General features: G+C 40.4%; 1 protein-coding gene across 3 annotated transcripts in view; it reads left to right on the forward strand.

The window, feature by feature from the left end:
- Nucleotides 1–13,200, forward strand: part of LOC119375001 (probable aminopeptidase NPEPL1) — a 32,290-nt gene that overhangs the window by 8,486 nt on the left and 10,604 nt on the right. For all 3 annotated transcript variants that reach the window (XM_037645208.2, XM_037645216.2, XM_037645201.2), the window contains exons 4-10: nucleotides 752–1,012; nucleotides 2,455–2,536; nucleotides 4,085–4,227; nucleotides 7,108–7,185; nucleotides 8,192–8,292; nucleotides 8,397–8,451; nucleotides 10,482–10,727. In XM_037645208.2, coding sequence (XP_037501136.1) covers nucleotides 752–1,012; nucleotides 2,455–2,536; nucleotides 4,085–4,227; nucleotides 7,108–7,185; nucleotides 8,192–8,292; nucleotides 8,397–8,451; nucleotides 10,482–10,727 — 966 coding nt within the window. The remainder of the gene's footprint in view (nucleotides 1–751; nucleotides 1,013–2,454; nucleotides 2,537–4,084; nucleotides 4,228–7,107; nucleotides 7,186–8,191; nucleotides 8,293–8,396; nucleotides 8,452–10,481; nucleotides 10,728–13,200) is intronic.

Raw genomic sequence — 13,200 nt, forward strand, 5'->3', positions numbered from 1 at the left:
ACGTCAGAATTATAAAAACTAAGTGCACTTTAATGTATTCCTCCAAGGTCGAGCAATGCTTCAATATAGCTTGCTGTATCATAGGAATACAAATGTAATGTTTGTGAGACTGCTATAAAAGCGGAGCCAACACTGAAACCATGGACGTTAATCTGATACGACGCCTGTATTGTAGGAGTACATATGCAGTGTTTATTGCTTTCTTGTAAAATTAGATAGCCAGCACCACAGCCACAATTGACATCGCACCGACATTACGCCTGCATAGGCTATTTTTCTAAACCAGTTTATAGACCTGGCGTGGCTCTGTGGTAGAATACCTGATTGCCACACAGAATGCTTGGGTTCGATTCCTGCATGCGATTTTATCTCGGTGTCACAGACTTTGAAGCCGATACCTCAGAATAAATGTACTAGGTAAATAGATGAAGGGTTGGGGAAGATGATGCATTTAAACAGAATAAAAATGTTAATGTCTGTTTTGAACCAGAGCTATGTCCTCAAGTACCCAACACAGGCTGCATGTTTATTGTGAACTAATAGCATGGCAATGATGATCCACACAGCAAAGGATGCTTGGAAGCACTGTTAGAAACTGCATAGCTCTTCTGAAAGTTATAAGATTACCCTAGCAGGTGTGTTTTCAATAGAAAGAAAAACAAATGAATGGGCACAGAGACCCACCATACCTATCGCACATTTTTAATGCTTGCAAGATTTCTGTAGATTTTCTTAATTTTTTTTTTTACAGGTGGTATGTGAATGGCAAGATGTGTTTGCCAGCGCTTGTGCGGTTGCCAGAGCATTTCCAGTATTCACTCGAAAGTCCAGCGGTACTCCAGGGTCTCACAGTGTTACGGTGGAGTTCCTGCTTGTGGATGGAGCAGGCGGAGGTCGCCACTTGGGCGAGCCAGAATTGCGCTGTCTCACTGCAGCTGCAGAGGGCATCCAGTTGACAGCAAAGATTGTTGACACTCCATGCCATGACATGAACACAGAGGCCTTTATCAAGGTGAGACCATTGAGACAAGTTTGGGCATCAAGTACTGTGCTGAAAACTACAAACAAAATTGGTCTCATTGCGTTGAGTACAGACATTGCATCATATTTCTTAGGCTTATGTTCTCATTGGATGCAGCTCATCAGGTTCGTTGAGTTTTTTCTTTAAAGCCAGTATTTAGAGTGAATATAAGAGGTGAACTATCTGCTACAATAGCCAAGTCACTATGGTGTTGTGTTGTTGAGATTGAGGTTACTGTTTTGATTATAGCTGCGGTGTGTACATTTTCGTGGGTTTGAAATACCTAGAGAAATGCTCGCTTACATATATTCAGGCACACAAAAACCCCAGGTGGTCAGAATTAATCCATAGTCCCCTATTCTGGCATGCCTCATATTAGGTAAAGCCGGTTTTTACACATAAAGCCCCAGAATTAAGCTTTTAATGTTTGCAGGGAGTTTTCTACATAGCAGCTAGCTATTTGTGTGCTGTAGGCAGTATGCCCATCACATGCGAGAACTTCTTAACTGGATTTTTCAAGTGCAGGCATTTTTTTTATAAGAACTTCCACCTGTTTTGACAGTGTACCACTGCATGGTGTTTACACACTTCCGTAATTTATCTGGCATAGGGGCCCATTAAACCTCTGGGTCCTTTCAGGATTTCAGTTCAAATTCTGTCTTTTTTTTTTACTAGTTCATTTGCTGGCTCTTTACATTTAAATCTGGGGATGGGTGAATAGTAAATTTGAGGTTCAAAGAGAATTCGAAGTGAATAGTGATTCTGTCAAGTAATTTCGGATTGAATTGTTCAAATACTTTAAATTCCATATTCATCAAGAAAAATGAGTATTTTGGTCATGACCCAACTTACTTGCACAATATTTTCAAGAATTCAAACAAGGCTTGTGCGAACGTCACTTTTTTGGTTCGAAGCAAAGTGGAAGCAACTTCGAATAGTAGCAGAATTTGAATTAGCAGTAGGGTGCCAGTTATAAGTGGTGAAATATGTTACGTTTTAAAATTTGCTATTCTTAGCACATGTAAGCCCATACACAAGTTTTTGAATGTAAAAAAGGAAAAAAAAAATAATTGAGGGGCAGGTTACATGCAGTTAAAAAAAAGTCTATTCGTTTATTTTGAATACTTTGAAATTTTGAATAATTTAAATTCATGTTAAAGGGAATTCGCCCATCACTATTTAATTCAATTTCTCAGTCATGCTGGTCACATGAGTAAGCCATGTGGAATTGGAATATATTTGTTCGACCGAGCGTTTATTCACGCAGAACCTTAGCCCTCTGTTAACATTTCTGGAGAATATTGCTTGTAATTGTCGAGACGGGGGCCTACTTGCATTGTCGAGTGTCTTAGATGGTAACATTGGGGACTTGTGTGTTGTCTGTTCTGAAAGACACATTTTGCATCCCTCTTCTTTTGTTTGCTTTCTTCCAGGAAGTGGAAAACGTTGGAAGTGCCCTAGGCCTCAAGCCCACTATAATCAAGGGAGAGGAACTTAATGCCAAAGGCTTTGGAGGTGTGTGTTTTTGCTGTTTAAGATATGCAAATTATTTTACAGCAATTGAGTTTCTATGTTGGAAAGGTGGTTTAATTTTTAGGTGTCAGTTTACTCGTGTTGAGATTTCACTTGAAGAAAATGTGGAGATTATCTACATTGCTGTTTCTAATGCCAAAGGCTTTGAAGGTGTGTGTATATGCAAATTCTTTTACAGAAATTGAGTTTCTATGTTTGAACGGTGGTTTAATTTTTAGGTGTCAGTTTACTCGTGTTGACATTTCACTTGTGAAGATTATTTACATTGCTGTTTCTAATTTAAAGTGCATATAGGCTTCCTGCTTTCTAGTTAAGTTTTGTGTTCTTGTAGTGCTCGATCTAATGTTTTGTCTTTAATAAAGCCTGCATATTACTACATCTGTAAAGAACACTAAAGTCTTGTCACCATTGCTATATGGGCCATCCAGTGCTAGATGATTTCTTACTTCTTAATGTATGACTGAAGAAATTTTGAAACGTTGGGTCACTGCATCGAAGCGGATTTCTCACTTTATTTGAAAATTTTTCTCACCTATTAATGAGGCCTTTATTTTCTGTGAACTTGTCTCTAGGTGGCACAGTGCAACATTTAGTTTGTCATGTTTAACAATTGGTTTGTGCTGATGCTGTTTTTCATCAGTGTGCAAGCTGCTGCAGCTATTCAATTGTAATTCGTTTGAACAGTAAGGGCACAGAAATTTGGGACTAGATTTCAGCTATCTTTGTCAAAGTTGGGCAAGGTTCTGCATAACGCATATGTTCGTGTGCCTACAAGGGGATAAATTATAGCTCTACCATGTACTATAGTATATGAGCTGTATACTGAAAGTAAAGATGCATTTTCTTTAAATATACAAAGTGTGAAAGGGCTTAAGAATGTACGTTGGTTTACTACATGCTCTCTTTATTGCAATCGTGGATTGCCATTTGACATCGACACCTTTTCTAACCTAGCCACAGGTATGCTAAGAAAAATAACCCCTTAAGGTGCAATGTCCACGCGTGTGGACGCAACTTGTTTTTGCCAGTTCAAGAAAGAGCAAGATACATTGCGCATAGGATGACTAGAACCTTCTGCATATTCGCTGTATCTTTACTTAGCCTCAATGTGCTGCGTATGACTGCAGCCGACCACTTCGGTGAAGGCACTACGATGTTCGGCGACTCGGTTGACGTGCCACATTCCAACGCCAGTGTCAGAAGCATTATTATTTGCTCTAAATGAATACAACCAAGAACAAATTGTGCATGCATCTTGAGCCTATGATTTGATTCCGTTTATGTAAAAATGGAACATGACTGACTGCAAAGTAATTAAATATTTAATTGCGTGCTGATTATGATTAATTACTAAAACTCACACAAAACTACATATTACTTAATTTTCATTCTTTGAATGTAATATCATGTGCCTTTGGGTCAAATTGCGCAAATTTGACCCATTTTCAGACAATCACAATTCACGCCTAGAGGCGGTATGTTGTACTGGTCCATTCTAGAAAGATAAATAACTTTGGTTTTCTCTTTTAGGTCTTTACTCTGTTGGCCGTGCAGCAGTGCACCCACCTGCACTTGTAGTACTGAGCCACACACCAGAAGGCTCTCAAGATACTATTGCCTGGGTTGGCAAAGGTATTGTGTATGACACCGGAGGGCTCTGCATCAAGTCGAAGGTAATTCAAGGCCTTTTTCTGATTGTAAGGTAATTCATGGCCTTTTTCTGATTGTTTTATGCTTACACATTGTTGCCTCTGAAAAGTGTGAGAACTTTGACTTATTGGTAGTACTGATACCTCATACCATTATTCAGCCCAACTGACATAATCTGTCTTGATTATTTTTATGCTGCCAGCCTCTCAGTAATGACTCTTGTTGCAGTAAGTTAACCCTTTCAATGATACCACATCTCCATATAAAATTAAATATAAACTAGTTCCACCAAGTCTTCTTTACACAGAAAAGCTCTCACTTTATATGTTCATGCAAATTAAAGAAAACTGGACAAATTTTGAGTCCAGCTATCTTCAAACGACCACAGACCGCAACCTACGTGTGATAAACTATAAACTACCTAAGACCAGAACAAATTACGGGACGCAATGCTTGAGATACAAAATTCCTAGGCTCTTAAATTCAAATAAAGAACTGTTAGATATAATAAAAGAATCATCCTCTTTAACAGTGTATAAAAGAAAAATCTGCAAATATCGTTAAATGTGTTGCACATTGTTGTGTTGTCAGTGCCAATGACTGCAGGTGGAATAATATGTTGTATTGTTCCTTATGCTAGTTCCGTCACCCATGTTGTTTATTGTACTATTGTTAATCATGTTGATCATGTTGTTTATGTTACTTGATCATGTGTTTACTGTCTACATAGCTGTTTTTTTTTCTTTTCTTTTAATTATGTTGCTTTGCCGAGCACTGATTGTAGAGGGGTCAGGGCCTCCGTCAGGCGCATGCTCGCGCCTTTAGCCCTCAACCCTTTGGTTTTCTGTAAGAAAACTATCAAACGTGTGAATAATAAAAAAAAAGTTGGGCTAGTTCAGTCATCGATCATTCAGTCAGTCAACTTTGTTTGATGTCTGCACTTACAGACATCTACAGTACAGGCTAAAACCTCAGACTCGACTTGACAGGGCCTGTTAGTGTTGTTAGTCAATGTTGGTGCCTCTGCTCTCAGTTACAGGAATAGACTAGAAATAATTGGACAACTGTTTCATGGCTTTTTAGTAGTTTTATATTTGAAAAAAAAATTAAATAGCCTCAATAAATATGCCCCAAACTACAGATTCTATTATGAAACCGTTAAGCGCACAAAGACGGGAACAAGAAGACACACAGAGCGCTCCTTCCAACTGATATGTCAGTTTCATATCAGTTGGAAGTAGCACTCTGTGTGTCATCTTCTTGTTCCTGTCTTCGTGCGCTTAACGGTTTCATAATGTCAATGTACCAACTAGTTCGGACCCAGCCTCTGATACAGATTCTAACCCAGCAAACATGTCACTGCCAAGCAGCTTAGCACTTTATTCTGGAAGGCTCAAGGACCTTGTCCTGTGAGCCATGCTGGTCACACTACTTCTCACATGACAAGTCCAAGTTTTCATGTTATGCATGTGCCTTTTTGTATTGTTTATTTTGCACTGACTCCAGAGGATGCATAAGAGCCTTGAGTATGTAAATGGAGTACCTACCTAAGGCCCAAGAATAGCATAGGCAAAGGGCAGAGTCTAAGTTTCAGCAGGAAAACTTGGAGCAGTTCCACAGAAATGTATGTTCTATTTGGTAGCACTTTTGGTGTTCTGTATTTTTTTTTTGAAACCTCTTTGCTCACTTGCTCTGTACTATGTATTATGCTATGTTCAGCATATTTATGCATAATGACGATGTAAATCTTGGCACATCAGCACTATCTTTAGCAAGCATGTAGAATACTTAGCTTATGTTTGGCCTGAGGAATTGTGCCCGATTCATCGGTACGTCTTTTCTCAAAGACTCAATTTTATTAGGCCGAGGCACTCAATAATTGCATTGAATTTGATTTGAAGTCTTCCTCAGGTAATCCAACAAAAAGTGAAATTGTCTGTGTGTCACTTCGAACAAGCCCTATTCATCATTTCTTAAACTACTTGTGTCTAGAGGGCTTATATAATGTACAAATACATAAATTCACTGCAATGATACTAATGGAGATGTGGAGGAAAGAGAAATGTGAACCGAGTTCTTCATAAGAAAAAAAGTCACAGTTTCGCCGCAAGGGCGAAGCAATGAATGCGATAGCAAGAAATTAATGCTATACGAAGTGAGGCTCGCCAATGGATACTCTCAGTTTGAACAGCGTTCCTGTTGCAAAAGCGGCCGAAGCAGCGAAGGAAACTAGCGTGCTTCAACTGTCGAGCTGTGACACTTGATAGCTCGCGCTCATCTTCTGTTTGTTCGTTTAGCGGCGTCCCTTCAGCTCGAGTGACTTTCGTACGCTCGGTAACATGAGCGCGGACAACACGGTGAAAGCGTGAAACATTCCTCTTCCCCTCACCGCGAGAAAACCGCGCGAGCAGACAACGGAAGGGCAATGTTCTCGCTGCGCAAATATAAGAAGCGAGCGAGCTCGACGACGACTTTTAAATGCGCCCGTCGCGCTGCTAGCGCCATCTCGCTGGTAATGAAGAAACGCTTATTATCGCCTGCCGTCTCTGAGTCCGTCCAGCGGTAAAGGGTATGTATATAACGCTCGCCGTTAGCTACGTGGAGGATCTGCGTTTCGTGGCGTAGTGGATAGCGCCACTCGCTGTGGAACAAGAGGTCCCTGGTTCGATTCCGCGCTTCGGAAGCATTTTTCTGAGTTATTTTTCTTTGGGGCTTTTATATATATATACATACTTATACATATACGGTGCATGACGGCGGCGACGGCGACGGCGACGGCAAAATCCAGCCGAGACTGTCCATATAATTGCTATCGCAATAAAAAAGGTAGGGTGTGTACAGCTGCATGTACAGCTGAAAAATTGTACTTCAGTGAAAAAATGCATGTGAACTGTTTTTTCCAGACTGCTATGTGTGGCATGAAGAGAGACTGTGGAGGAGCTGCTGGAATTCTTGGGGCATTTTATGCTGCCGTAAAATTAGTGAGTATATTTTGTGCCTTGTTAAACTTTGTTGCTGAATCTCTCACTGCATTACACCAAGGCAACTTTGATTCCCTCAGTTTAATCTGATAGCAGCAGATTTTGTTTTGTTACTTTAAGGGTGAATGAATTGTCTACTGCACTTTTTTCATTTCATCTAACACAATTTTCTTGCAAAGAGCCTTTTTTTCTTCTTCCTTATAATGTATTATCTTACAAATTTCATATGCAGGGCAAAATACAATGCTGTTCTATGTAAAATGTTTCTGCACTGCAGGGAAAATGCATTAACCAGTACAGCAATGTATTTCATGGTCTTTTAAGGCCTCATTCTTTGATATACGTACAGTGCATCAAGTTTACAGGGTTTACGCTTTGTATACTGGTTGATTTTATTTCTGCAATTACACGCCCTCTAGAGCTAGTAGTTTAAATAAAAAGTTGTTTATCAATGAAATTTTAATGTTCACACTTCTTTATGCAGATGGGCATGATGTCACTTCGCGTTTATGTCGGAACATTATGTAGGTGTTATATTTAAATTGATTTTGTTTTGTATTTTCATTGAATAGCGACACTTGGAGCCTCTATCTCCATAATTAAGTCATTTTCTTTCTAGTGCCAGACTTCCACTACATTTCCACCAGCTGCACTCACAAAATGTTTTTGGAAAAGCAACAGCCATTTAGTACTAGGACATAATTCACACTAAAATGATAAAATGACTGCCAATTATCTGTGGCACTTGGTAAATGAAAATGAATCCTAGGTCAAGTGAAACTCATTGTTGGCATACATAGGAGATAGTATGAGGCCTGTCAATGGCAGAGAAGGTTAAATCAGTTATGTGTATTGTATTGCTCCTTTGACATTGCAGCCTTAGTAATTGGCTTGCTTTTCATGGATATTGTCCCAGTCTAGTAGTGTGGGTATATCTTTCTTTTCAGCTTCCTCAGCATTTGAAAAGCAGTTGTTCATGGTGCGACTTTATTTTTTTTTTTTGCAGGGGTTCAGTGATAATCTTCATGCTATCTTCTGCCTGGCTGAAAATGCTGTTGGTCCAGATGCAACACGGCCTGATGATATAATTACAATGTACTCTGGCAGGTGAGTAGAATGCTGAAGAGCTTGACTGCTTGCAAGTGATGTTCATGAATTGTCTTTTGGTTGGACGTGTGCAAACAAGTGTTCCTCTTTCTGGCTGCTTTCAGAACTGTTGAAATCAATAATACTGATGCTGAAGGACGTCTTGTTGTTGGTGACGGGGTATGTTGTTGGTGTGCTCTATCAGAAGGGCTTTCTTGTATTTTTAGTTGCCACTTTTTTTTTAATGGCAATCCATAGGCATTTATGCATAAAGCACAGCCTCTCCACTTTGTTCTGCTGTCAGTATTAAATATGTTCAGTGTGCTGGAGAGTTATGTCTTTTCAGTAGTTTTAATTCAGGTTAAAATTTTGAACTGCAGTTCGATATAGGTCTTGACTGGTTCCAGCCTAAGTATTTTATGGAGCATGTTTCCAGTTCTAGCTATAATTGGTTGAAACTGACTGCAACATCAAATAGTTCCAGTTTGTGGCCCCAGTTGGGTTTAGCCTGCTGTAACATAATGACTGGGTATCTGGCTTCATTTGCAAACTAGAGCAAGTTTTCAACATGCCTTAGTTGCCGGCTGGACACACTGCTCTGTAACAGGAGCAACTTTGTTGAGGCGGTGGAACTCTGCTTTCACATGCAAGAAACAGCTCTGCAGTTGTAGTACTACACAAGCACAACCCAGTTACAACGCCACAGCGAAAAAGTACTAGTGCTTATCCACTGCTCCTGTACCAGAAAAATTGATCCTACCAACATAACCCAACACAATACAGATTTCATCTACACTGTTTCTTGACGACAATACAGAGGACTGCTCCAATAATTTTCTCCTTGCAACAGCTCCTTCAAGAGTTAAGGATGTTGCATCTTAATGAATTATGCAAAAGAAGGTTCCCCCTCCCCCTACACCTCATAAGTTATATGGGAAGTAATAGTAGCAGTAGTGTGTGTAAGAGTCTTGCTACTTGATATTGCAGAAAATCTAAGTGGAAAAATGTGGTCTAGACTGTTGCTTCCCATGACTATCAGAAACAATCTGAACAAGCTGGGAAGTTGTATTTCAAATGAAGTTAGTTAAGCACAGATAAAGCTTAGTTTAAGCTTAGGTCTTCGGCACACAGTTTCTTTTTGAATAGCCAAGCTGCTGATATATGTATGCGTGATATGAGAATGCATATGGACTTCTGCCAGCTTCTGAAGAATGAGCCACTGACAAGTGTATGAGAGTTGGATGAACCATATTGTTGCATTTGCAGTAGTTTGATGAAACTCCACTGAGAACTTTTTGTTCCAAAAACTCTGAAAATGATTAAGTTCGCAATAAGATAGCCATTTTGAAAAGCATTGTATCACATTATAGTCGGATTCCAAAAAACGGCAGGAAGGGGAAGATGGAAGCTTGCCATGAAAAAATCTGTAAACAGCTGGGGTGGGTACTCGAGCCGACGTTTCAACAAGTGGACTTGTCTTCTTCAAGGCTGGAACTGATTTTGATATATGAACCTTCAGTTCCAGCGTTGAAGAAGACAAGTCCACTTGTCGAAACGTCGGCTCGAGCACCCACCCCCTGTTTACGGATTTTTTCATTATAGTCGGATACAACTTAAGAAGTCCGGAGAGGCCCCGCCCCGACAACCGAAGTGCGGCAGCCGATCGCCTCCGTGACTAAAGAAATAGTTCCGCTCGTGCACTTGGCGATGTTCTCCGAAGGCAGGGTCACCGGTCGTCCTGCTTGTGACGTCAGTCTGGAGTGCATGCCCATTAGTGCAGGCTTGTGTGCATCGGCCTTTGTGGAGGAAATGCTGCGGACTCCTAAAGTTGTATTCCACTATAGATAAGTAGACTGCTCGTGTGGCTTCTTCCTGACAAAATAGTTTGGTTTCTTTCTTTCCATATTTAACATCGTAACTGATGAAACTTATTTCATAGGTGCACCATAATTGGTGTGCAGTCTTGCCTGCGAACTTCCTAGCCTTAAAAAACTGTGCTGCATTTTGGAGTTCTTATTGAAGTTACAAAGGTTCTAGTTGGTATTGCAATGGGACCAGCACATTCCAGTCATCCATAAACTGGTGTCATCTTGTCATCTATAAACTGCTGTCTAGTTACCGCTGAGCTGGGACCACTAAATTTCTGTTTGCAACCACTTGATATATGAACCTTTTGTGATTGCTCCTCTTTGTTGCACATTTGATGTCAGGTGGCATATGCACACAAAGACCTCAAGGCTAACATAATCCTGGACATGGCAACTCTGACCGGGGCACAAGGTGTTGCCACTGGAAAGTACCATGCTGCCTTGGTTAGCAACTCTGCTGACTGGGAGGAGTTGGCCATGCGATCGGGGATCCTTTCTGGGGACCTCATTCATGCTATGCCTTTTGCACCTGAGCTTCACTTTGTTGAATTTGCCAGCGCCCTTGCTGACATGAAGAACTCAGTGGCTGTGAGTACTACATACCTATTTTTTTAGCAGGGCTTTTTTGTGCTAAAGAGGACTTGAGCAACAACTGTGCTACCTTTAAGAGCAGCTGTGTTGCTTATGTAGTAGGAATGGGTTTTTTCTTTACTTTGGCTGCATTCAAACATGTAATCACACTTAACATAGTTAGATTAAGGGCTCATAAAGAAACCATTCATTGCTACAGATTTTTGCTTACCTTCCTTACTTTCTCTGAAAGAGAGAGAGAGAGAAAGCTCTTTAATGAAAAACAGAGAATTCTGCCGGAGTATATAAAGGCACCTACATGCCACTCTGTATAAGGGAAAGGGATTGAGGACAGAAAGGCGCTAGGAGGAAGAGGGCATACTTCCTCTGAAACATATTAGGAACATGTTTACTGAAAGGCTTTGAAACAATTTTTGAATGTTGCACTAAAATGTTCATTGTAATGGGAGAATAACACCGTTTTCGTTGACTCTATTGCATTCAGGACTCTGTGTAAAGCTTGCTGCTTCTGAGGTGCACACAGTTTCATGCTGGTTTCTTGATGTAGAAAACATGAACAACAAGATCACTGTGGTGTCGAATACAACATAAGTGTGTAAGATTATAGATGATGGGGAATCTTGATTACTTTAACAATGTAAAAAGCTAGCATTCTCTTAATTGTTTGAATAGGCTTTACTTTAGGAGTAGGAGTTGACCACTCTACTTGTGTTAACCTTGTGCTGTGCTGCTCATGCGGCTAGCCTCACTCTGCAAGCAAGGTTTTCCTATGAAAAGTTGCAGGCATGATGAGCTCCCTCCTGACATTTACATTGTTTTTATAAAAGCAACTTCTCGTTTGAGACTTCTGTGTGTAGTAAAAAGAGGTCCTATTGAAAAACCTTCAGCAATGATAGGTACTTGCTCTTCAAAATTTCTTCTCAGAAATGACTGTTTTCACAGGAAAGCTTCCTAGTTGTGTGAAGGTATTCAACTGGTTCTGATGGTTGTTGCCAGGAGCCACCACTCTATGCAGCTGTATAAAAAGCTGACAGGGCAATCAGCTCATATGGGATGTGGAAATTATATCACAGCATCTGTTTTAGATAAAGCACATGCTAAGAAGGCCAGGATAGAACACAAGACAATATGAGGTCAGCAGGTCTTTTCTTGCCTCAGCGACGTACATTTTGCAGCAGTCTTTGGCCATGGCACCAAAGCTTTCAAGTGTTTGCTAGATTCATCACACCACTTGAATCATGGCAGTAGCGTTTTGCATGTAGCGCTCATTTGAGTGTCATTAGTCTAGGCCACTGGTTCTCAAATGGGGTTCTGCGGAGATCTATTTTAATAAAAGCCATGTACTCCACGCTGCATGCTGTGTTGTGACCCCTCCTACCTTTCTTTCTCTCACTGGAAGGGATCCCTTATCTATTCCAGCGGTCCACAAAGGCCCCCGAAAATTCATGGCTGAGAAACACTGGTCTAGGTGCTGCTGCACTTAGTTGAAATCCATCTGTATACACTATAGAGGTGGTTGTATGCTGTCATGACAGATCAGAAAAGCCTATGTCCTCCTAACTGCTGTCACAAAAATTAAATTTATTGGTACCTCTATCATTTGTTCTGATAAGATTTGCAGTAAGGTGGGGCTTATCTTGCTTGCTGGTGGGTCTCAGTTTGCAAAGGTAAAACAATATGTGCTGAATGACTGGAGTAACGTCTATGCTTTAGTATGTATGTTGAAACTAATAAATGGGAAAACATAAATACACGTGGCAACTGCAACATGTACCATGATTTGCATAGTCTTTCTTGGCATGTGTGCCAATGTTTGTCATATTTTTGTAAATGAGTAGTGGCTTTGTTCTTTTCTTGTGTTCATGAACTTTGGAATGCATAAAAATATTTTAACTTTCCAAACATCCCCATTCAGTTTCAAAGCTGAAGTTGAATACTCAATGTTCACTTTATATTCATTTGATGTGATATGGCACAGAAAATTATCTGAGTGCACCATTTTGTTGGCAAGCTTACAAAGATTGGTAGCTTAATTTGGTGCCTTGCAGCTGTTTGCAGGATTAAACTGCAGTGCACAGAAAAGACAAAGGACACAGGCCAGTTAACAGGCACTGGTTATCAAATATTGTTGTAACTACTTTTTCACACAGTACTTATTGCACACAGCGCACTCTTTCGCATGCTTTTGCAGCTCTTTCGGCACTTCACAACCAAAACAGTTTTCTTCAAGTGCTCCACTTCCAACATGGTTCTTTTTGGAAACAGGAGCAGGCAGGCAGCATGAGTGAAAAAAGAAGGCTTCTCTGCCTCAACAATAGCTATCTGCTTGAGCTGAGCAAGTACTAGTGGTTAGCAAGCTTCTAAGGTTGATGCATAGTGAAAAATTTATTGCATCAGCTGCTCTCTGGCTGTTCCCAAGCTAGAGAGCGGGGACAAAGGCTCGTGTGAAACGTGTATTGATACCTCTTCG

The sequence above is a fragment of the Rhipicephalus sanguineus genome, chromosome 1 (assembly GCF_013339695.2).
Source record: "Rhipicephalus sanguineus isolate Rsan-2018 chromosome 1, BIME_Rsan_1.4, whole genome shotgun sequence".
NCBI lineage: Eukaryota > Metazoa > Arthropoda > Arachnida > Ixodida > Ixodidae > Rhipicephalus > Rhipicephalus sanguineus.